This window comes from Geotrypetes seraphini, chromosome 4, assembly GCF_902459505.1.
Source record: "Geotrypetes seraphini chromosome 4, aGeoSer1.1, whole genome shotgun sequence".
In the NCBI taxonomy this organism is placed as follows: domain Eukaryota; kingdom Metazoa; phylum Chordata; class Amphibia; order Gymnophiona; family Dermophiidae; genus Geotrypetes; species Geotrypetes seraphini.
In genome coordinates this window covers 36,127,326-36,152,725 of record NC_047087.1, presented here as the reverse complement: position 1 = coordinate 36,152,725, position 25,400 = coordinate 36,127,326, and the positions used below count along the sequence as shown (strand labels likewise).

The following is a 25,400-nucleotide window of genomic DNA, read 5'->3' as shown; positions in this document are numbered from 1 at the left end:
TCAAGCAGTATGGAAGGTTTCACTCTGAGAAGGCTTCTCTTCAGTCATTGTTTAGCAGAGATAGGGGAACTGAATTACCTGAGCAATTGTCCTATGCATGTGAGAAATCAAAATCTAAAGGAATGGGAAGACAATGAAGAAAAGGCCACAAAGAAAAAATACCCTGAAAAGGAAACTCTAAAATCTTACATTTGTGAAGTCATTTATCTTTTTGGGATCAGAGATGATGAAGTCAGGCATGCTTGCCACTCCACTCTCAGAAATGGCTTTGTGGAACAAACCCTTAGTTAAAGAAGACAAAATCTAGAGAAAAAAAAAAGCTGAAGGTTACAGGAGCTCAGAATCTAGTAAGTACAGTAATGATAGTTTCTTTATTTATTCATTCCCAGAGGATCCAAGTCAGCATAAACTCATTGGATCCGTAATCTTTAACATTAGCAGACTGGACTCTTAATTTCTTAAGCAAATCTTCTTTAATACAGAACTCAACAACAAAGAAAATAAACTTACAATTCAGTTGCTCTAAAGCAGGGGTGTCCAACTTCAGCCCTCACCAGGTCGGGTTATCAGGATTTCCCCAATGAATATGCATGAGATCTATTTGCATACAGTGGAAGCAGTGCATGCAAATAGATCTCATGCAAATTAATTGGGGAAATCCTGAAAAATGACTGGATTGCAGCCTTTGAGGACCAACGTTGGACAACCCTGCTCTAAAGGAATCTTGCCTTCTGAAAAACTCCTCACACTCCAGCGCGTTTCAGGGTTGGGGAAACTGGGAGTGTATTCAACACATTTGTTGAGGATAATGTTGTACTTCAGAAATTAGTAATATTAGAAACTAACAGTTCCAAAGGTGTAAAACAAGATGGAGAACAATATTTTTCCTATAGCCAAGTGGCTGCCTTAATATGGAATCTTACCCCTGAGCGCAGAACACAGGAGAGAAGCAGAAAGGGGGGCTGGGGATGGGGTGAGGGTGGTCAGCCCAGCATGCATAAAGAAAAGAACGCTGGAAGCTCAAGTTAAAGGTACAGATGCTCTTTACATACTTAAGCAATGTCAAACACACTTCAATACAAGCAGCCTGCTTCCAGGAATGTGGGGGCAGAGCAATAGTTGAGGATCCAGCAAGATAGAAACCTACATTCATAAAATCACAGTTCATGTTTCAAAATAGAATTATCGGAGGAGCAGGGGGGCTAAACTAATAGCTCTCTGTACCATATATACTTCTACCTCCGTTTTCACTGTGATAGGTGATTAACAGACCCGCGAATACAGAAAAACCGAGAATAACTTTTTCATATATTATTCACTATTTTCTATTAAAAACCGTCATGAATCTAATCTAATCTAATCTAATCCTTAGGTTTGTATACCGCATCATCTCCACGTTCGTAGAGCTCGACGCGGTTTACAGTAGGAGAAATAGGAAGGTACTACAACATGGTGAAACTGCAAATAACATGGCGAGAGACCTGGCCTGTTCTTGAAGAAGAGGCAAAACATGGTGAAGAAAGTGATAAGAATCAGCAATTTTCTCTGTAAACGCTTGGAATCAGCGATTTCTCTATGCAAGCTGATGTAATTTTTTGGGAGGAGCCAGCAAGCTAAAAACCGTGAATAATCGATACTGCGATTGCTGAAACCGCGAATACGGAGGGAGAAGTGTATGCCAAATAGCTACACCATGATAGAGTCTGCAGTGCGTTCATTTTCAAAGATATCAGCCAAAAAACACCCTCTGAAAAAGTTCACCACCAAGGGAAGTTTCAAGTTTATTATTACATTTGATTAATCGCTTAATCCGAATTCTAAGCGATGTACAAATTAATAAAAATTACAGAGTAAAGGAAGACAGACTTAAATGACAGGTACCTAAACGACTAAAACATAATATTAAATTAAATTACACATACAAGTAGAAACATAAGGAAATTTGGGAATGAATTACAATTTGATTATAAAGTAGTACAATTAGGGTTAAGAACAATGGGGAAGGGAATAACAAAAGTCCAAATGGTCTAGGTTAGAATCAGAGCCATAAGCAATTCAATTAATCGTTGAATGCATCTTTGAAAAGAAGACTCTTTAATTTGCTCTTAAATTTTTCAAGATTCTTTTCCTCTCTTAAATAAATTCGAAGGGCATTCCAAGATTGGGGAGCTGTTACAGAAAAAATAGACTGCCGCCGCGTATTGATAATTTTAAGAGAGGGGATGACTAATAAATGTTGGTCGTTTGAACGCAAAAGTCTAGATGAGGTATATGGGATTAAAACTTTATAGATAAAAGCTGGAGTTTTAAATATCAAAGATTTAAAAGTGAGCAGGCATAGTTTATACATAATACGGTGAGCGACTGGAAGCCAATGAGCTTTTTTTAGTAAGGAAAAGACATGATAAAAATTTTTGGCTTTCGTAATAAGTTTGATTGAGGCATTCTGAATAATTTGCAAACGTCTAATTTCTTTTTGTGCCAGACCTTTGAATAGGGCGTTACAGTAGTCGATTTTAGAGATAACCAGAGAATGAATTAGAATATTCAGAGATTTCGGGCATAAGAATTTAGATATTGAACGTATTTGACGGAGTCTATAGAAAATTGCTTTGACAACATGACTGACATGGTCGTGATATGATAGCTTATCGTCAAAGATAATCCCAAGAATCTTGATTTTGTGAATCAACTTCAAGGGGATTCCCTTAATAGTGATTGGGAAAGAGAGTTTATGACAATCTTTCCAGGGAAAAAGCATGATATTTGTTTTATTAATGTTAAGGGCTAATCTATTTGAGTCAAGCCATTGGTGAATTTGTTCAAGCTTATCATTTATGGCTGATATTTCACAAGAATTATTGGGGTCGAGAGAATGTAATAATTGTATGTCATCCGCGTAAGCAAATACAGAAAAGTCAATAGATTCATAAGTGTCATAAGAGGTGCAAGGAAGATATTGAAAAGAAGGGGAGAAAGAATGGAACCCTGCTGAATACTGTAGGGTGCAGAAAAGCTTTCTGAAGAAGATTTGTTAAAAAAAACAGAAGAACGATTATCAAAGTAAGATTTTAATCAAAGTAAAACCTGGTCTGTGATACCGATAGAGTGAAGTCTATTTAATAAAAGGTTGTGATCGATAGTTTCGAAAGCAGACGAAAGGTCGATAGAAATCAAAAGCACAGAGGTATGAAGATCTAAATAGTAGAGTATAGAAGTAGTCATGCCAATAAGCGAGTGCTCGGTGGAATGATATTGTCTAAAACCCGTTTGATTTGGGTGTAAGACATTTGTCTTCTCTACAAATTCTGAAATTTGATTAAATACAATCTTTTCTGTCAGTTTTGCTAAGTAGGGGATATTGGCGATTGGCCTATAGTTAGATTTTTCTTCAAGGCTGATTTTGTGATCTTTCAGGATAGGATGAATAATTGTGTTTTTCCAAGCTGGGGGCACGGTACTATATTGCAAACTTGTATTAATTAGAGTGAGTATTTGAGGACCAAATATGGTAAAGTATCTCTTAAGAAGAAAGGGAGGGATTGATTCAAATTGCGTGCCCTTGGTGTTAATAGTTTTAATAAGAGATTCTAGTTCTTTAAGACTGGGAAGATTGAATTGTGAACATTTCGAAGATGATATTAAACTTTGCGCCAAAAGTTCTGAGGGAGGGGCAAGGTCTTGTTTGATAGTTAAATTTTTCCTTATGTTAATGATTTTATCTGTGAAATAGGTTAAGAGTTCTTGTGCGGTCGGTAAAGAATTAGAAGTTTGAATTTGTTTTTTAGCTGTACAAGTAACCGATTTGAGAATAGCATAAAGCATGGAAACATTTTTGGCTTTTAGAATTTGGCTTGAGTAATATTTCATTTTTGCCTGGTTTATTTTTTCTTTATACAGGGTGGAGTGGTCTTTGAATTTTTCATAATTAGATTGACTCTTTTCTTTTCTCCAGCTTCGTTCAAGTGAACGAAGTTGTTTTTTGATAAGATTTAGTTCAGATGTAAACCATGGATTGGACCTTTTCCGAGCAGAGATAAATTTTATTTGGATAGGAGCTAGATTGTCTAATAGAAGCTTAGTAGAAACGTTCCAAAACCCCCCAGGCAAACTGCACTACGTAAGTCCCAGAATCACACCATGCTGTCTGGTACAGTCAACGCTCTTGCTCAGAGATTGAAGCAGGCATGGGGCATATGAAGATCCCAGCAAAGTTGCTCTCAAAATCCCAGGAGGGCAGAGAGGATAGAGTTTAATTTATATTTAATTATTATTTTCTATCACATGCCATCATTGCGTGGGTGTGAATCTCAATGGGGGAGGGGAAGACATTGCAAAGTTGACATTAGCAGGTAAAGTGTTGTTAGGTAGCAATATTGTTTGACTGTTGGATTAATCATATGGACAATATATGCATCTTGTACTTTGTGGTATTGTGTTCCAAAATTGCATAATACATACATAACTGCCAAAATGGGGCTGGCATGATGGCAAATTGCCAGCTGCCCTATTTGAGATGCCAGTGCTTAATTTTGAAGTGGTGCAACCTAACTCTGAATAAAGTCTGTCTACTTTCTCTCTCTCTGGGGCACCAAGGATCTTTTTAGATTCTGCATCCTATAAACTTGAATTATGGCAATAAGTTTCAGTTATTCCGCGCTTTTTTCGACACTTCATTTCGTATGAAATGAAACAAAAAGTGTGGAATAACTTGTAAGTTTCATGGTTCCACATCATTCTCTTCTTGGTTGGGTTGAGAACTTTTCAGTGGCTCGTCGTATCCAGGGCAGGATTAATGAATAGGCCCAGTAGGCATGTGCCTAGGGCCCGAAATGGTCAGGGGTATTTTTTTTTCAAATGGTGATGGGCCCCCCCAGCATCGATCGGCAATGCAGCCCCCCAATCATCAACGTGGGCCCCTCCCTCCATCAATGGACTGATCGGCAACGGACCCCCCCCCCCCATCGACAGAAAGTAAGATGAGTAAGGAACGCGGATAAGAAAGGCAACACCAACTGTAATTTTCCAAGCGGTGCTGCTTGCCGACAGAAAGTAAGATGAGTAAGGAACGTGGATAAGAAAGGCAACACCAACTGTAATTTTCCAAGCGGTGCTGCTTGCCCAAAGCTTCCCTCTGACGCAGCTTCCTGTTTCCGCCGGGGCGTGTCAGAAGGGGAAGGGGGTCCAGTGTACCTGTGTGCCTAGGGGCTCTCGAAAAATTAATCCTGCCCTGCTTGTATGACAACAGATGTCAAAAGCCTAGAAGGGACTGCTCTAATATTAGCTGTAGATATCCCTTATTATCTATTGAACTTATACCATGATAATAATCACAAGCTCCTCATGATGTTGACAATAGACATTAAACTTAATATATGTAAACCGATGTCACAATCTGGGTCACGAAGAACTGTTGTCTTATTTTCAATGTTTAACCTCTCAAATGTCAGTATCTACTCTGTTATTTTCAGTCATTTTAAAATTGTGGGATGTTCATGGAGGCTATGAAGAGCCATGAGCTGAGAATACTGACTTAGAAGAACATGAGTTGCCATACTGGGACAGACTGAAGGTCCATTAAGCCCAGTATCTTGTTTTCAAACAGTAGCTAACTCAGGTTACAAGTACCTGACAAGATCCCAGACTTATGAAGTTTTTTATTTATTTATTTATTTTTCAAAAAAATTTATTTTCCCCCTTCAACCTAGGCGGATCACAACACAACAAACACAGAATATTTCACGTAATCTTCACAGCAAAACAAACTGCAACAAGTAACTCTGCTCCTTCATTCCCTCTTCTAAAATTTCAAATATAAACTCTCACAAAGACATTTCAATCACAAAGGATTATTTCATAACATTTCGCTCTAGAAAAAAGCTCGTAAAAATAAGTACGTTTTCGATTCCTTTTTAAAAGATTTTATCTACCTACATAATCTGGTTCCACAATCATAGGCCTGGAACTGAAATTGCAGTTGTCTGTGTCCTTTTATAATGAGCCTCTCCAGCTGACTCAATCGACAATCGCCTCGCTGTTTCAGATCTTAAAGAATGTGTTGGCAGGTACTTCTTCAGTGCATGTGTTAAATACCAAGGTGCTGTGCCCTAGATTGTTTGATGCACAATTGTCAAAACTTTATATCCTAAACGCCATTGGTAACCGGTGTAGTTATTTTAACACTGGCAAAATATGCTCATATCTAGGTAACCCAGAAATTAATTGCGCTGCAGTTCATTAAAGACTCTTGTAATACTTACCAGTAGAGAAACACTTATTCCACCTGCAGATTCTCCAAATATGGTGATAGAATCTGGATCACCTCCAAAATGCTTAATGTTTTCTTGTGTCCAATGTAACGCTTGAATTTGGTCCTGAAGGCCCAGGTTGCCAGGGCGATCTGCGTTCTCAGAGCTGGAAGCAGAATGAGTAGGGAAATGCTCTTCTGAGTGGGACCATTAGACGTGTCAATATTAACTGAGATTTAGATGAAAAAGATACTGATCTCGCAGCGTTACACTACTGCATTCTACGATAATGAAGAAAAATTCTCAACAGATATTTAAAGCTGATCAATGTATTGGAATACAGTTCAAAGTGTTCTGATATATAGTATACAAAATGTCTTACCTAATAAATCCCAGGACCCCTAATCTGTACTGAATTATTACCATGGTCACATTTTCATAGGCAGATAATGCAGATCCATCATAGAATAAGGCTCCACCATTCACAAATGCTCCTCCATGGATAAAGGCCATAACCTGAATATGGCAAAAGCAATTCAGAGTAAAAATATTTTGATGATATGAAATGCACTTTATCCATTAACTCATTTTCAATCTCTGCATAAATAAGAACAGGGCAAAGAAACTTATGATATATTTAAAATAATCTTAAACCTCAACCCCAATTGTATCTATTCTATGTATCATTAGTATTGTGCCCCGCCTAGAAGCCTGATTAGGCGGTATAAGAAATTTTTAAGAAACTTAGAAACTTAGATGCAGGCATGTGGAAATGACCATGTATAGATTTTGGGCATCATTTTAGAAAAGCAGATCTGTGTGTTTAAGTCCTGTCTAAAATTAATTTATTTCTGTCCCTGGCAAAAGGCATGTAGGTTAGGTGCTGTCTGTGTAGGGCACAGGTGTCAAACTCAAGGCCTGCGGGCTGAATCCAGCCCACTTGGCTGTTTTATGCGCAGGGCCGCCATCAGAAATTTCTGGGCCCCTTACTGAGCAATCCTATTGGGCCCCCCCCCCCCGCACCCCTTCCCCCCCGACCCCCCCCTTCTTCCATGGGCCGAATACACACATACTTTTCTCTGTCGCAGCACTCTTTGACCAAAAGATTTGTAAGCCTGCAACCACGTTAAGGTAGACTCTTTCAGCAGGGCCCTAACCTAACCTAAACTAATCTATACCTATCTATTCTAAACTAACATATGTCTAATACTGAACTAATAACAAACTAACAAACATCTGCATAATAAATAACTAATAAATAATAGTGCTAGTAGCTATAATTCACTTTTGAATGTAAAATCTCAGTTAAGGATTTCTTTTGACCTTTGTAGGCCAGAAGTAGATCACAATTGCACAATATTTTTTGTAACAAGTATTAAATGTGTTTTTATAAATACTGTAAGCTTAATAAATATATCAGAAAAAACTACACATCTGAGTGCATATCTGAACATACACATCTGTATGATCCCATCATCCTCTGCTTGCCTATAGCTGCATCATGCATGTTAAAAATGTACGATATGTTGATATGGGCACCTTCCTTCCTTCCTTCCCATCCATCCTCCTCAGCCTGTCCTTACACATCCACAGCTGCATGTTAATGATGATGTATATGTTATGATGATAAATAAGTGCATATGAGCACATCATTAACATGCAGCTATGGATGAATATAAAAAAGAAACAATATTCTGTACAATTGTCAATTTATAAATCAGCATCTTCTCCCCACTCTCTCTTCCCCATTTCCCTTCAGCGTCCTCAGCCCACTCTCTCTCCACTTTCCTTCAGCGCACGCACATAAAAACAAGCAAGTAATTTATATCATTTTCATTCTATTCATTCATAGAAATTAAAGTCTAAATAATGCCAGTCACATAACAAAACATGATTTTACAAAAATAATTCCCTGCACAGTCAAGCCTGCAAGGATTACTAGATGTCTTTCAGCAGCTCCCCTCCCTCCCCCTTACCTTTGTGGCCAAGTCAAAATGATCTACCAACAATAAAATTTTAAAAACACAAAGCACGCTGTACGCAGAGAAAATGTTAATTATCATTTATATTCCGCGGGTTTTCAAAGAGGTCAAGGCAGATGACTTTATGCAATGTCACCTCAGTAACAACTATACAAAAATAGACAAATTTTCCCCCTCCCTTTTTACTAAAACGCGATAGCGGTTTTTAGCGCAGGGAGCTGCGCTGAATGCCCCACGCTGCTCTCAACGCTCATAGGCTCCCTGCGCTAAAAAACGCTATTGGGGTTTAGTAAAAGGGGGCCATAGTGCAAAATATAGACAGCATATATAAATTCTCAAAGCAGACACATTTTCATCACTAAATTGAAAATAAAATCATTTTTCCTACCTTTGGTAATTTCATCAGTCTCTGGTTGCACTTTATTCTTCTGACTGTGCATCCAATATTTCTTCCCTTCTTTCAGCCTTCTGTATGCTTCCTCTCCTCCAGACCTCATTCCCTCCCCAAACTTTTTCTTTGTTTCACCCTGCCCCTTCTTCTTTTTCTCTCTCTCCATACCCCCTTTCTTTCTGTATGTCTGGTTTTCTCTCTCTCTCACCCTGCCCCCTTCTTTCTTTCTCTCTCCACACTCTCTTTCGTTCTGTATGTCTGTCTTTCTCTCTTTCTCTGTGCCCCATTTTTCTTTGTTTCACCCTGCCCCCTTTCTTTCTTTCTGGCTTCCTGCCCCCCCTTTCTTTCTTTCTCCCTGCCCTCCCCTATGCCACCACCATTGGGAAAATGCTACCACCGCCACTGGGGAATAGGCTGCCACTGCCGCCATCGGGAACAGGCCGGCGCCGAGTTTGCCCTGCTTCTCTTCCCCGCGGGGCCGACCAACTCTCGCCACCCGATGTCAATTCTAACATCGGAGAGGATGTTCTAGGCCATCCAGGCAGCGATTGGCTGGCCCAGAACGTCCTCTCCGACGTCAGAATTGATGCGAATGGCGAGAGTTGGTCGGCCCCACAGGGAAAAGCAGGGAGAACCCGGCGCCGGACTGTTCCCGATGGCGGCGGTGGCACTCAAGTGGCTAAAGAGCCGCAGTTTGCTGGCCTAGGGAGAACACTGGAGGGTGGCCAGCTGTGCACCCCCTTGGGACATAAACCCGGGGTGGGGCGGGGCAGGGTGGACCGCCCCCCCACCCTCCCCCACCTTGGTATGCCACTATCTGTACCTCATTCCCTCCCTATGACCAAGAATTCTCCTTTCTGCTATTCCCCGTGTACACTACCATCTCTTTCCCTCCCTTCCTCTCTCCCAAGTCGATGCCTTCTGTGCCAAAAACCCATTCCCTCCCCCTCAGCATCTCTTTCCCTCCCTTCCTCTCTCCCAAGTCCATGCCTTCTGTGTCCAAAACCCCATTCCCTCCCCCACCTCAGCATCTCTTTCCCTCCCTTCCTCTCTCCCAAGTCCATGCCTTCTGTGTCCAAAAACCCATTCCCTCCCCCACCTCATCATCTCTTTCCCTCCCTTCCTCTCTCCCAAGTCCATGCCTTCTGTGTCCAAAACGCACTCCCTCCCCCCTTTTGTGTTCCGCGTTTGTCTCCCAGCCCATCTTTGCAACTTTCTCAGCAAAACGGAGCTCGAGCCGCGAGGCTTGTCTTCTGTTTCCTGCCTGCCGTGCACAAATAGCCGACCGGAAGTATTCTCCGACGTCAGCGCTGACATCAGAGGGCAGGCTTTGCTTAAGCCCTCCCTCCGACGTCAGCGCCGACATCGGGGAACACTTCCGATCGGCTATATGTGAGCGGCAGGGCAGGTAGGAACAGAAGACGAGCCTCACGGCTCGAGATGTATTGAACTCCGCGGGTTCACCGTCCAGCTCTCTCCTGTGCACCTGGGGCGGCCCGCCCCCTCCCTAGACTGTGGCCTAGGACCCTGGGGGAGCCCGGGCCCCCTGTCAGCTCCGGGCCCCTGAATGCAGGATTGGTAGTACTGCCCTGATGGCGGCCCTGTTTATGCGGCCTGCGGTCCGATGCCTCTGGTGCTATCTTGTGGCTGGCTCCCTCCTCTTCACAGCCACAGTGTACACAAAACCGCTCCTCATGTGTTCCATTCCTCATCCAGAAGCATTCCCTCTGACGTTGCGACATCAGAGAGAAGGCTTCCGATTCAGGCGCAGAACGTGCGAGGAGCTGCTGCACACAGCTGTGAGGAGGAGGGAGTCGGCCAGAAGATAACACTGGGGGCATTGGACTGCGGGCTGCAAAAAAAGACCAGAAGGTAAGACACCCGCCGGAGGGAGGCATAGCATGGAGGGAGGGAGACAACAAAGGTAGGGGAAAATATTTTGTAGGGTCATGAAATGATTAACTGTTGTTTGAAATGCTGTTCTGGCCTACATAGCTGGAAACAGTGTACAATCTGCTGACATTATCTGCCTGAAATGTATGTCCCTGCCTTACCACATTGTAAACTAAATAGATAAAAGTTTGAGCCATGATGTACCCTGCCCTCCTGAACATGTAACAGAACTGCAAGGCTTAGATAAACAGATAAATGAACTAGCTTCCTATAGGACTATAAGTCATACCCCTGAACCTATCGCAAGTGCTGGCTTAGAACCAATAATAATTGTAGAAAAGTTATAGAAGTAACAAATGAGAAGTTCTGGATTTTGCATATATTAGTTTGCATATGTTTAGTGAAAAGGGCATAAAAGTCCGTGCATTTCCTGTTTCTGACACTATTGTAAGCAGGCTGCTCACTGCACAAGAGTCTGGCATGCTGTAAATAAAACTCTTGTACTTTCTTCACGCCTCTGACTTTGTGTGTCCAAGTGACCTTTCATTTAGCGCCTGAACAGGAACCTGAAGGTCTCTTGACCACTGGTCACTCAATTGGTCACTTGTCTCTGGTCCTACGGCTGATGTGTCTGCCTAGCCGGCAGCCCTCCTTTTGGGGTTGGCAGACCTTGGGCAGTTCGACCACTTCAACTGACTTATGATTTTGCATATATTAGTTTGCATATGTTTAGTGAAAAGGGCATAAAAGTCCGTGCATTTCCTGTTTCTGACACTCTTGTAAGCAGGCTGCTCACTGCACAAGAGTCCAGCATGCTGTAAATAAAACTCTTATACTTTCTTCACGCCTCTGACTTTGTGTGTCCAAGTGACCTTTCAATTTCATTTTCAATTTAGTGTTTGAATTGTGCCAATTTTGAGAATTTGCATCTGCTGTCTATATTTTGCACTGCTCAGGAAGAAATACAGTGGTTTCTTTTTCTCTGGGGGTTGTACTGCATGCAGAGTCTTGAATCTTAGGGTTTCGTTTGTATACAGTACTCCCCCGATATTCGTGGGGGTTCCGTTCCAGGAACCCCCCCCCCCACACAAATCTCAAAACACTGTGAATACGGTTTTTCATGGGAGAGTCTGAAGAAGGTAGCGGGAGAGGGCAGCAGGAGAGCAGCTGGAGCACTGCAAGTGCAGGAAATCACTTGCGGTATGCTCCGGCTGCCTCTTCCTGCATTGTTGGGCCTTATCCAATCAGGAGATGCTCGCCTTAGTGCAGGAAGAGGCGGTCGGAACATACTGCGAGTGATTTCCTGCACTCGTGGCACTCCGGCTGCACTCTCCTGCCTCTCCCACTGCCCTCTCTTTGTCGGCGGTTTGCGGTCAGAATATACTGTGAATGACTGGGACCGCAAACCGCCTACCGCGAACGACCGGGGGAACACTGGATATTAGTACTTTTAGTTTTTGGTCCCATATTTGCATAGGGGTTATCTGTGTTCTGGTAAGAACGAATGTTGAGAAGCATACAGTGTGCTTTCTGTAGTTTAATTTTGTGGTTAACCATTATGTATTAATAAGATTATATTGTGTGTGTATATATGAAAAATGGTGTTATAATTAGTACTATTATGGGGGTGGAGATTGGGCAGGGTCTGGCCCGCAACTTAGCCTGTGTTTTTGGATTTCGGCCTCTTAATGTGATTGAGTTTGACACCCCTGGTGTAGTGGAAGGATCAATGTCACAATCTTACACCTGTGTATGTTTTCACTTACCCAGGGCAGGATTAATTCGTTGAGGGCCCCTAGGCACACAAGTACACTGGGCCCCCTGCCCCGCCCCACCACACCATGTGCCCAGGCGGAAACAGGAAGCTGCGTCAGAGGGAAGCTTTAGGCAAGCAGCACCGCTTGCACAATTACAGTTTCCATTGCCTTTCTTACCTGCGTTGCTTGCTTGTCTTACTTTTCGTCTATGGGGGGAGTTCGCGTTGCCAATCGGGGTGGGGCCCGTATTGCCGAACGGGGGGGTCCCGCGTTGCCAATTGATGCTGGAGGGGCCCATCGCCGTTTGGAAAAAACAATGTAGATGCCCTCCTTCATCGGGCCCCCCTGACCATTTCGGACCCTAGGCATGTGCCTACTTGGCCTATTGGCTAATCCTGCCCTGCACTTACCCTTACTAAGGCGCGCTAAACACTAGCGCGTCCATAGAATATAATGGACGCATTAGCATTTAGTGTGCGCTAAATCGGCTAGCGCATCTTAGTAAAAGGACTCCTACACTTACTCTTAGCTTGCAAAATAGCAACACGCACATGTACATGGAAGCATGTGTAAGCAAGCAAATTAGCTAAACTACACCTAGATTCCCAGTGAACACAGAGGTCCCTGTCGGATTTGGCCCCCCCCAACACCACACACACTAAAACAGACTGCCCCTGTAACAGATACAACTAGAGCCAATTCCCCCTGAACAGACTCCCCCAATCACCACTCCCTATTGTAATCCTCCCTCAATCATCACCTGCTTACAATCATCCCCTAATCCCCATCTAAAGTCCCTCCTAAGGTCAACACTCCCTTCACCCACCTGACCCCTTCTCCCACCCGGATCCTTCACCTGTCTTTGGGACTTACCCAGAAGTCATCCCTCGTGGCTTCATGGTTGAGTGCTGGACTGGTGGTTCTCCTCTCCTCCTGCCTTGTCCAGCTTTGGGTCCCCAAATGGCAACAATGACCCCTAGTGGTAATCTTGTATTACTACCACTAGGGAGGTCAACCTTCCATAAAAGTGCAAAAGACAACTCAGAGCTGGATGGGGTGGGACCATAGAAGAACTGCTCCAGCACCCTGCACTGGGCCACCAGGAATGACCTCTGAGTAAGTCCCAGAGATGGGTGGGGAATCTGTGGGAGGTCAGCGGGGGGCTTAGCATGGAGACTGGGAGGTGACTGCAAGCATGGGATGTGATTGGCAGGTGATTGCAAGTAGGGGGCTGTTCAGGGTGATAGAAAGTAGGTGGGAGTTGGGGGAGTGGTCTTAGGCATCATGCGGCACCTCTATAGACATGATTCTCTAGCCAGCCTTATATTTTCCTGCCCCTTTGTTCTTCCCTTCCCTTCTTTACTATCCAAATATTGTAGTTCTTCTCCTTTCCTTTTACTCCACGACTTGTGTTTATTTGTACTGGGTTTATTTGTCTTTTTAAAAAAAAATAATTTTATGTATCTCCTATTGTTTTAAATATGTAAAAACTAATAATTTGGTTAAGGAAAGAAATATGCTACTTAGGAAAACTGAATAATTGGAAAATTATAACCGGAGATTGACTATTCGTTTGTTGAATTTTCCTAAAGCTTATGGAGTGGCCCCTCTGGAAATTTGGAAGCGATACTTGCTAGAAATATTGAAAATTCCTTTGGACCACATACCTCCAATTAACCAAATTTACTATTTGCCTGTTAAAAAAGTTAATGGGGCCACCCCAGAGCTACAACCAAAGGATATATCTTTAAATATTACTGAATTATTGGAAACTACATTATCAGAAAATACTGAGAGGGCAACTTTATAAATATCGCTTGTCTTTGAACAAGATGTGAATGCCATTATGAAACTGTATTTTCATAATTCCCAATGTCTGTTTTATGGGAAAAAGGTTTGGGTTTTCCCAGATGTCACCAGAACTACGCAGGAGCGCAGGAAAGTGTTTCTTTCTATGAGAAAGGAGACAGTAACACTTGGAGCAACATTCCTATTAGCCTATTCTTGCAAATGTTTAGTAAAATTTCTTGAAGTTAACAACTACGATCCTTTTCAGATCTGAAGACCTTGGCAAAGGGGGAGGTTCAGGAATTGAAGAACGATAGTTAAATAAAGGGACTAATATTGCTGTTAAGCCTTCCGAGATTTGTTCTGCAGTGTTTTTCTTTTCCTTTTTTGAGGCTCTTCTTCCTCTATTGTAGTCTCCTCCTCTAAGTATAGTGGTCTGAGAAAGATTAAACTGTTTCCTTTTTGGTTAATTAGCAATATTGCTGTAATTTTGATATATTTTCTTTCTGTTTTACTTGTAACAAGAGGACTCTTGTGAAAAATTTAAACCTCAATTAAAAAAAAAAAAAAAAATATATATATATATATATAGTGGTACCTCGGTTTACGAGTGCACCAGTTTGCGAGTGTTTTGCAAGACGAGCAAAACATTCGCAAACTTGGTGCCTCGTAAACCGAGCTTGCCTCGCTGTACGAGCGCCCCCCCCCCCCGCAATCCGGCATCCCCCCCACTCGCGTTGCCCCCCTCCACCGCGATCCTACTTCCCCCCCCCCCAGCAGTCAATGACACCCTATACCCCTACTTGGCACCAGTGCCGGTGCCCGAAGATCCTCCCTCTTCTGGCGCGGCCTGGGCTGGGCGGTGCATCGGAGATCCTCCTTCTTCTGGTCTGGGCTGGCTTTGAGCATTTGCGCATGCTCAAAGCCTTCTGGTCTCGCTCTCTCCGAGATTGAGAGTGAGACCAGAAGTCTTTGAGCATGCGCAAATGCTCAAAGCCAGTCCAGCCCAGCCCAGACCAGAAGAAGGAGGATCTCCGACGCACCGCCCAGCCGCGCCAGAAGAGGGAGGATCTTCGGGCACCGGCACTGGTGCCAAGTCGGGTAAAGGATGTCATTGACTGCTCGGGGGGAGAAGTAGGATCGCGGTGGAGGGGGAGGGGGAGGGCGAGGGGGAGGGGGAGGGGGGGATGCCGGATTGCAGGGGGGGGTTGGAACAGCGTCGGATTCCTCAAGGGGGGGGGAGAATGGAGCAGCGCCAGTAGCCTCGGGAGGGGGGGGGAGAGGAGGTGGAACCAATCAAAGCAGTTTCCCTTACTTCCTATGGGGAAACTTGCTTTGATATATGAGCAATTTGGTTTATGAGCATGCTTCTGGAACAAATTATGCTCGTAAACCATGTTCCACTGTATATATATATATATATGTATGTAAACTGCTTTGAAACCTGATTTAGCGGGATATCAAATTTTTAAGAAACTTAATAAAATTTAATAAACTTAATAATAAACTTAACGCTGAAAATGTAGGCCTTTAAAACTCTTGCCTACATTTCTGGCACCTACTTTTCACATAGGCCGCAATTCTCCAAATGCCGCTTTTGCGCAATTGATGTACGATTGGCGCCACTTTTGTTAAGCGCCCACTGATGTAGGCGCCGTTTGGAGAATCTGGCCCACGTAGGGTCTCTGGGGAAAATTCTAAGTAGACCATTAATGCTCTGCTTACTGGTAGCTTTGAATTCTTCTTTTCCTGTGCAGGTGTATAAACATTTAGGTACAAACAGTCTTCCGCAACTGGAAGGGGAGGAATCTTTGCTTTCAGAGTTTTTTCGACTACTCGGAACATGTTCTGGGGCTGCAGGCACCTTTCAAGACAGAACAAGATACCAAAGTAATTCACCGTCCGATCGTTAAAGTTGCTCATGGCCGTGCATAAAAGCAAAAGCTCAGCTAATTGGAACGATGCCAATGTAGGACCAGAAGTCTCAGGTGACTCGTGAGCAGCGGTTTCAAACTCAAACCCTTTGGAGGGCCTCAGAGAAAAATAGTTAACGTCTTATTAAAAAAATGACAATTTTGCATGAGGTAAAACTCTTTATAGTTTATAAATCTTTCCTTTTGGCTAAGTCTTAATAATAATATTGTCATTTATAGCTAAAGAAATATATGATCAAGAAACTGTTTTATTTTACTTCTGTGATTATGATAAACATACTGAGGGCCTCAAAATAGTACCTGGCGGGCCACATGTGGCCCCTGGAATGCGAGTTTGAGACCATTGCTCATGAGCATGCTGTTAAATGTAAACACATACAAAGGTAATTCTATAACAGGACATCAACGAGGAAAGTCCAGATTCCAATTTTTCCCTATTTTATAAAAGCAGCATAACCCCCTCCCCCCTCCCCCCCCCCTGATTCTATATACTGTAGATTGCCCAAAGTTGGGCACATAAATATGGGTGCAGATCCTAGATCCGGTGCAAACAGGGTTACTAGATGCCTGGATTTACCCGGACATGTCCTCTTTTAATAGGACTGTCCATGTGTCTGGACGGGTTTTCAAAACACGGCAGTTTGTCTGGGTTTTTAGAGCGCTGAGCTCCAGGAATGCCAATTTCGGGTGGTTCATAGAGGTTATATTTCTCAAAAACAGGCCTTTCATTTTGGGTACACCCTTACCCCCTACTTGTCTCAAATGCCGACAGGTTGATAACACGTTAGCGCATGGCCTCTGGTCTTGTACAGCTATTGCTGGCTTTTGGCGGGAGGTCCGATGCTATTTACAGACTCTGGTGGGTTATACTTTCCCTTCACAGGTTGAGGGGATTCTTTTCCTGGTTCAGGGTCATATGGGCGGGCATTCGGCGGGCGATAGTCTGCTTATCTGCAAGGGTTATGTTGTGGGGAAGAAATGCCTCATGAATCACTGGCTTCAGGACTCCCCACCCACCATATGATGTTGACGCAGTAAGTTCCATCTTTTAATGGTGTGGGAATCTGTGTCTGCTCAGTTTTCTCGACAGCGGAGCAAGATTTTCTTGTCTGTTTGGGCATCTTATTTGGACACCTTACCCCCTTTGATTAAAAGCCAAGTGGTCAACCGGTTGTGGAAGCCAGTGATCCCTACCTTTTGCCAGTTGCCTGAGGAAGGGATAGCTGGAGGGGGAAGGGTGTGGGAGGGGTTGTCTGTTGGGGGGGCGGGGCGGAATAGTCTAGTCTGGGTTATAAGAACCCAAGCCCAGACTCTGATTGTCATCACTTGTTTTCGCTGTTAGCTGTTTGCATTTGAGTATATTGGAAAATGTATCTGCTGGTTTTCCTGTATTTTGCTTGCTTTAATAAATAGTTTTGAGAAAAAAAGTGTCGAGCTTGGGGCTGTGTCTGGAGGGCCTCTGTACATTCATGGATGCAACACGATGATGTCATAAGCAGTGGCGTAGTAAGGGGGGGGAGGTCCACCCCCGGGCACCATCTTGGTGGGGGTACCGGCATCCATTCTCCTTTCCTTGCCCCACTGCGCGTGCGTCTCCACTTCATCCCCCCACTGTACCTCTAGCTCTTCGGTGGCGCGAGTAGCGACTCCAAACTGCTGCTGGCGCCAGCATCGGGTCACCCTCTAGCATCACTTCTGGGTCCCGCCCCTAGGAAATGATGTCAAAGGGAGAGCTGACGCCCGCCATGGGCAGCAAGTTCATGATGCAGCTCGTGCTGGAAAAGTTAGAGGTACGGGGGGAGGGAAGGTGTGCAGGTGGCAGGGGGGTAGGGAAGGAGGTGGGGGCAGAAAAAGGGGTCTTCCACAGGGCGGGGGAGGGGCACCTCTCGCTCCACTACCCCACAGGTCATAAGCGTGTACGCACGCATATGATGTCATCGTGTCATATCCATGCGTGAACAGTGACCCTCCAGACACGGTTCCGAAGAGATAAGGTTTGGGGGAGCCAGGGTTGGGGGGGGGGGAAGTGGGGCCGGGGTGGAATGGGGAGAGGCCACATGTCTTTTTATGAAGAAAAATTTGGTAACCCTATGCAAACTAATTAGTTAAACATTAATTAAGTTCCATGCCATTCTTTGACAGCATGACTACATTTTACAGTGTGCAACTCAAAAGTGGGTGTGGCCATGGGAGGGGTATCAGGGTCAGAGGCATTCTAAGGATTTAGTCCTGATGATAGAATAGGGTCAATTCCACGCACAGCTGCTATTGCGCGTCAGGATTTGCACCAAATTTCAGCAGGCGCAAGTGTGGCGCCCAAAGTTAGGTGCGAGACCCATGCTAAATTAGTAGTCAGTAAAGGGCATTCTGGCCCAGATTCTATATAAAAGACACCTAAAGTCAGGTGCCTAGGTTGGCACGCATAGCCAATCTAGGAGCCTATCTGAATTGGTGCCAATACCAAGCAATTAGCACCTTTAAAATTAATTGGACACGGTGGCGTAGCAAGGGTAGGAGGCACCCGGTGCAGTGGCACCCACCCATGCCCTTCTCCCCATTGCCCTCCTCTCCGCACCCCCTCCATCTGTGGCCCTGTGCCACACTCGCGCTCTCCCTTCCCACTCCCATACCTCTTCGCCAGCGCAAGCAGCTTCTCCGGCTTGCTGCTCGTGCTGGTGTTGGCTTTCCCTCTGTCACTGCATGGCCCTGCAACCCAGAAGTGATTTCAGAGGGAGCCAGGCTAGAGTAGTTGCTCATGCTGGCAAAGATTTTAAAGAGGTATGGGGGAGGAGAAGGGAGGGCATGAGTGTGGTGGTGGTTGGGTGGGGGAGAGGTGCCGGTGCCCCGGGCAGTCCACCCCCTTGCCCTCCCTTAGCATAGTAGGTGCTTAACTCTGTAGGCGCCTAATCCAAGGCGCCTACCAGAAAGTAGGTGTAGTTAGAAAGTGAATTGAGGGCATGGTTGGCATGTAAGCACCTGTTCTGGACATAAGCACTTAAGTAGTTGTTCTGGACTTAAGCACTTAAGCCAAGAAAATCCTGGCGTACATAGGGTACATGTAAGGTTAGGACGCCTACCAGTGACTAAGTCCATTTTAAGTGCTACTAGGTGTGATTCTATAAATGGTGCCTAACTTAAGATTGACATGAGCTAAGCACTGTGTTCCTTGGCACTTATGTTTTGGCGCCATGAATAGAATCTGGGCCTCAGTGTGGAGCTCCTTTTACAGAATACTCTCTTAGCATTGATCTTAACTTTGGGTGTCATGTATTGAAAACCCCTTCTAGGCAGCGATGCGCTTTTATGAAACAGGTACCCAGAATCATTCTTAACAGCGCACAGAATAGTGAAGCGCAAATTTACACCTGCTCCAAAGATGGTAACTGTTTGTACTCTGTGGGGTAGATTCAGTGAAACGAATTGGTGTAAATTAGTGCTTGTCAAGGCCACTCATTGATTCATCACCAGTTCAACACCAACTGTGCCAATTAGTGTATGGGCATTAATGACCCTAGTCTATACTGTGCACCCAATTGCACACCTGTCTTTGGACACCATGTATAGAATGAGTATGTGTACTGACATACTTTATAAACTGTGCATATACTGCAGCTCTGCCCAAAGAGCAGTCGCAGAAATACCTTTGCCATGCCTGCTTAAAAGGATGTGTCTTTTGACATGGATATGGCAGGTTTAGTTAATAAAATCTTTCCTGTAGGCTTTACACGTGCAAAACACTTTACTGAATTACCCATCACCTCCCAAAAAAGTACAAAACAATCAAATGGAACACAGACTTTCAATAAAAGTAAAGAGAACTGTATCATTAAGTTAAATAAAAGACTGGCGTAACATTGGAGGCTAGTTGAAACTGAAACAGATTTCCTTAGATATAATATCAAAGGAATAAGAGGTACAACTACAGTGTTTCTCAACTTAATCCTGGAGTACCCCCTTGCCAGTCAGGTTTTCAGGATAGCCACAATGAGTTCACTGCCTCCATTATATGCAAATTTCTTTCATGCATATTTATTGTGGCTATCCTGAAAACCTGATTGGCAAGAGGGTACTCCGGGACCGAGTTGAGAAACTGAATAATATAGATTGAGTCTAGTGAAAAATGGAAAGTTGATCACCATCTCCCCCACCCCCCCTTTTACAAAACCGCGCAAGAAGTTTTTAGCACCAGCTGGCACGCTGAATGTTCTGCGCTGCTCCAACGCTCATAGGAATTCTATGACTGTCAGAGCATTATAAAATATTCAGCGCGCCAGCCGGCGCTAAAAACCTCTTGCTCGGTTTTGTAAAAAGGGAGCAAATTTGGCGTCAGAAAGCACTATCTATAGCCACGAGCAACATAGAGATGGCTAGTGGCTACAGATAGTCACTGTTCACTGGACCTTCCTCTGGATTGCCATATGGACAATTGTAGAACATGGGGGGGGGGGGGTGACTGAATATGAAAACATATTGTACAAATGTAAGATACCGAGAGCGATAAACAAATAATTTTTAAATATATAAAGGCCTTACATTGGTGGGTTTGATGTAGCATCTCGAACTCCATTCCAGGGCTCAGCAGGCTGCGGGGGAGAAAATCTCAAGGGTCCAACTGGTGGTTTTGCAAACGGAATTCCAAGGTAAGCCTCAACTTGTCTGTCGGTGCCTTTCACGTTGAGCATTTTTCCTTGGAGTTGGCCATATTTTGTGACCACAGTGGGCTGGGAAACCCATTCCCCTTTACAAGAACAATAAATCATCGACAGTTTTACATGCAGTACAAAAAGGGGGTAATTTTATAAGGAGGCTAAGCTGCTAAGAACATGTGGTATTTTAGTCATTTATATGAGGAAGTGATCACATATGGCTGAAAATTGGCTTTTTTTTCTGCTGGGTGCTATTTATAAGTACAAATCTAAATTCAATAGCATACATTTTACTGGAGGGCATATGGAATATGAATGACGCTTGGATGGACCATTCCATTATGCAGGTAGATTATAATCTTAAAATTTATATGTATACCTTCTGGTGGTAGATTTAGGTATTATAATACACTAAAGATCTTGAACTCAACCTGGAAAAATACATATTCAGATTAATATTATGTTCAAACATTTAAATCCCTTTTGCAATGTTTACTAAAGGATAATTACAAATTTGCCATTTAAATTTTTTTTGACTCAGCCTATCCAGATTGTTTCTGTCTCCAGGATTCAAGAATCTTTATCGGTAAGTATTTAACATTTTTGTTCTCTCTCTCTCTTCTCTTTTCTGTCTTTGGCCTGGATGCACTAAACATAATCGCTAATACCAACTGGATCGCTGTTGGCCGATTCTCAGGCCGATTATGGAAGAGCAATCTATGTACCAAAAAGATTGCATACAAATGATTTTCGCGGAGGTTTGATGTAATCCCCACCTCTCTTGTCCAATTGATCGGTGTGAGAGTGACTCTCACACATGCACAAAGTTGGCAAAGGGAAGCACAAGCAGTTGAGAGGCAGGGGAAGCACCAAAAGCAGCCACCTGCCACTCAGCTGTTCGGGGTAGGAAACCTTTTTTTCTTTTTTTTAATGGACAGATATGCATGTGTTACACACGAACAATCTCTGCCCCATTAAAAAATAAAAAAGCCCTCCCTGACGTCCCAGCACCAGGAACTAACCAATACCCATTACCCCCAGCAGCGAAAATGACAGGAGGGACTCCCTCTTGCCATGCCATCCTCCTCATCTCCCCACTCCCTCCTGCCAAAGGAGGACCCCCTCCGATCCATCCCCTCCCCCCTTCCTCCCCCCCCCAGAAGACAGGAGGGATGCCCATTACCTTCTGCTAATGGATGCTCCCCCAACACCCCAACTCCCCACGCCTTCCCCTCCCCCCCCGTGCCTTTGGTAGACATTGGGAGCTGGAGGGACGCACGGTACTACCAGCTCCAAGGCTCACCAGTCAAAAATGACGGGCCTTCCCCTCCCCAGTGCACCATGTAATGGCCTCCCCTTGGGAAGGGCCTTAGGCACCTGAGCCCTCTGTGATGCATGGAGAGAGGCCTAAGGTCCTGATTTGCTCAGAAGACAGATCTTAGGCCCCTCCTTGTGCACCACAGGGGATACAGATGAAGGAGCCTAAGGCCCTGATTGGTGGGCCTCGGAGCTGGAGGGACCATGCTTCCCTCCATCTCCCAATGTCACTAACGTTAGTTTAGCTGGCGATTCCATCAGGCAGCCTCGGCCCGCCTTTGACAAAAGAGGAAGTTGCATCATTGGAGGTGGGCCGGCCTAGTAAAGACTGCCTGATGGAACCATGGCTAAATTAATGCTAGCGGAAGCTGTGTGGGAAAGTTAAAAGCACACAGTGAGCTGCTGCTAGAGAGAGGAGAAGTACTTCTGGACAGGGAGAAGAGGTACTACTGGACATGGGGAAGGGCCGGGGGGTGGCGGAGAAGGGGTACTGCTGGACATGGGGAGAGAAAGGGAAGGGAGAAGAGGTGCTACCACAATATACAGAAAAGAGGTAGATACCAACAAATTTTTAAAATTCAACAGCTGTCATCCTACACGACTTAAACAGTCCCTGCCAATCAGTCAGTTTCTCCGAATTCGGAGAATTTGCTCTTCTAAGGAAGAGTATAAGAAACAAGCAAAATTCTTGTATGATAGATACATCAGCAGACGCTACTCTCATAGCGTTCTTGATGAGACCTATTTGCAGGCGCTATATGCCAACCGAGAACTCTTGCTTCAACCTTCCTCTAAGCCACCAGAGGACAAGACAGTATGTGTGCTTATGTTTTCCAATCATGCTACTACTGTAGCAAAGAGTATTAAAACTCATTGGCATATTATGAGGGCACTGCAGATGTTAGTTAACTCTGCAGCAAGATTAATTACTGGGGTTTCAAGAATGACTCGTATAACCCCAGTGCTGAAACCTATGCAGCAGAGAGTACAGTTTAAGATTCTCTCAAGTCATACAGCAAAACTTATATCACATCTCCCCAAGGGCACTAAAGGAGTTTTTTGAAATCTATCAACCCAGAAAATGTTTGAGATCTGAAAATGGTATGAAGTTGAATTTGGAGGGTAAGATGTTAGTCTCTCATGTTAAGACTGGGGCAAAAATTCTGTCTGTAGCAGGTGCCAAGCTTTGGAATGCGCTGCCCGGTATTCTGCGATTTTATGACGGGAGACTGAATTTTAAGAAAACGCTGAAAGCACAATTATTTGTTAATGCCTTCATGTGCTAATGCTATTTGCTGCTGAAGCCTTACCATCCTGTAAATGTTTTTATGGAATTTTGATTCCATCTTGTTGGATGAATTTGAAAGACGGTTTTAATAATGCGACTGTTAATGTTTTATTGTGTTTGTTCTGTCAAAACATGTTTTAGTATTTTTAATATGTATGCATAGAATTTTGTAAACTGCATGATATTTATGCGGTATATAAATAAATAAATAATAGCTTGTTTTAAGGAAGCTCCTTGCATTGCATATTCTAGACCTCAGAACATTGCTGACCATCTAGTCCATTCGACCTTTACCTCAGAGAAAAGGAGGTGTCCAATCAGGGGTATGTCATGCCCCATGTGGTGGATGTGAGATGTGTGGGCAGACTAGATGGGCCGTGGCCCTTTTCTGCCGTCATTTTCTATGTTTCTATTTCTTCATCTTTTCCTTCTTCTTACAAACAGGGCAGCTTTACATCAACCCCTCAACTCATCCTGCGGAACAGATTCCAGATTCTTCAGGAAGGAACTGCCGATGAGGAACAGGAGCAGGAACAGGAGCAGGCCCAACACACAGCTTCATCTCCAGGGACAACTGACCGGCTCCTCCCAAAGAAGCGCAAAGTAATAGTCATCGGGGATTCCATGCTGAGGGGCACCGAGGGACCAATTTGCAGACTGGATATGCAATCTAGGGAGGTCTGTCTGCCTGGAGCCAGGATACGAGATGTCACCGCCAGTCTGGATAGACTACTCACGCCCCGAGACCACTTTCCTATGCTTCTTGTCCACATAGGAACCAACGACACTGCCAGGAACACACCGGAGACCATCACCAGAGACTTTGGAGCACTGGGTGAGAGGCTGAAGCGGACAGGAGCACAGGTGGTTTTCTCATCGATCCTCCCAGTTAGAGGCAAGGGATGAGCCAGAGATGAACGTATCCTGAGGACGAACGAGTGGCTACAGGGATGGTGCTGGGATATGAACTTCGGATTCCTAAACCATGGGGAAGCGCTACAAGGACTTCAGGGACCAGACGGACTCCATCTGACCAGTAGGGGTAAGAACGTCTTCGGACACCGACTAGCCCGCCTGCTTCACAGGGCTTTAAACTAGGTAAGTCGGGGGAGGGTACCCATTCACATATTAGTGCAGAAAGGAATTATCCTGATGAGGTGAGTCGAAACTCCGCTTCCATGTCCAAGGTAAGTACCCACATTGCAAACAGTTCTTTAGGAGTCACACCGACTCGGGTAGGATACGCCTCACAGGGACTTAGCAAACACAAGATATGGAGGGCCATGTATGTCAATGCACACAGTTTAGGTAACAAAATTCTAGAATTGGAGGCTGAAATAAGGAATGCCGACCTAGATGTGGTGACAATATCTGAAACTTGGTTCACGGACTCACATGGGTGGGATATGGCTATACCGGGCTACAATCTACTTCGTCAGGACAGAGAGGGCAGGTTAGGAGGGGGGTAGCTCTATACATTAAAGAGGACATCAAAACCACCAGGATCACAGATGTCAAGTACACCGGGGAGTCCCTCTGGGTAAACCTGGCAAGAGGCAGAGAAAAATGCCTGTATCTAGGTGTGGTATACAGACACCCAAGACAACTGGAAGACATGGACGCAGAATTAATGGAAGAGGGGGTCACGTGATGCAGCCTATTTGAACGGCTGTGGGAAAGGAGAGCTCCGTCCCAGCCCCGCTAAAATCGGCGCGATATCGGCACTTTCCCCCTCCACCCGCCCTGCAAATTAATCGGAGGCAGTGCCGGGAGTTCCTGCCGCGGCCCGACTCAGTGTTTCCCCAGGGCATGCCCATTCGCGCTGCGAAGTCCACCCGGGATCGGCCTCCCTCTCCCGCTGTTAAAATGGCGGCGGAGCAAGCGTCCTTCACTGTCCCCGCGGGTGACTGGATCCAGGAAATCACCTGCTCTGTGCCGGCTGCTCTGGCGGACCGCCTTAATAAATTGCAATCGGCGGTTGAAGAAGTCCACGAAAAGTTTGATGCACAGCACCGGCGTCTTACTGAGGTGGAGCAGCGCGTGTCTGGCCAGGAGGACACGTGCACTGCTCTGGAGGCCCAGATGTCAGAGCTCCGCAAAACTAACTCGGCTATGCAGGATCAGCTTAAGGAGCTGGAGAACCGCAGCCGCCGTAA

The 25,400-nt window shown here is 44.6% G+C and overlaps 1 protein-coding gene across 2 annotated transcripts in view; it reads right to left on the bottom strand.

The window, feature by feature from the left end:
* LOC117359440 (fatty acyl-CoA hydrolase precursor, medium chain-like) overlaps positions 1-25,400 on the bottom strand; it is a 57,486-nt gene that overhangs the window by 17,161 nt on the left and 14,925 nt on the right. The window contains exons 1-6 of one of the 2 annotated variants that reach the window (XM_033942219.1): positions 22,192-22,239; positions 20,527-20,731; positions 15,785-15,923; positions 6,631-6,764; positions 6,261-6,414; positions 190-303 (exon numbers count right to left, since the gene is read on the bottom strand). In XM_033942219.1, coding sequence (XP_033798110.1) covers positions 190-303; positions 6,261-6,414; positions 6,631-6,764; positions 15,785-15,923; positions 20,527-20,675 — 690 coding nt within the window. In that variant the 5' untranslated portion in view covers positions 20,676-20,731; positions 22,192-22,239. Of the gene's footprint in view, positions 1-189; positions 304-6,260; positions 6,415-6,630; positions 6,765-15,784; positions 15,924-20,526; positions 20,732-22,191; positions 22,240-25,400 lie in introns of those variants that run through there. The other variant, XM_033942218.1, reaches the window with a different exon arrangement.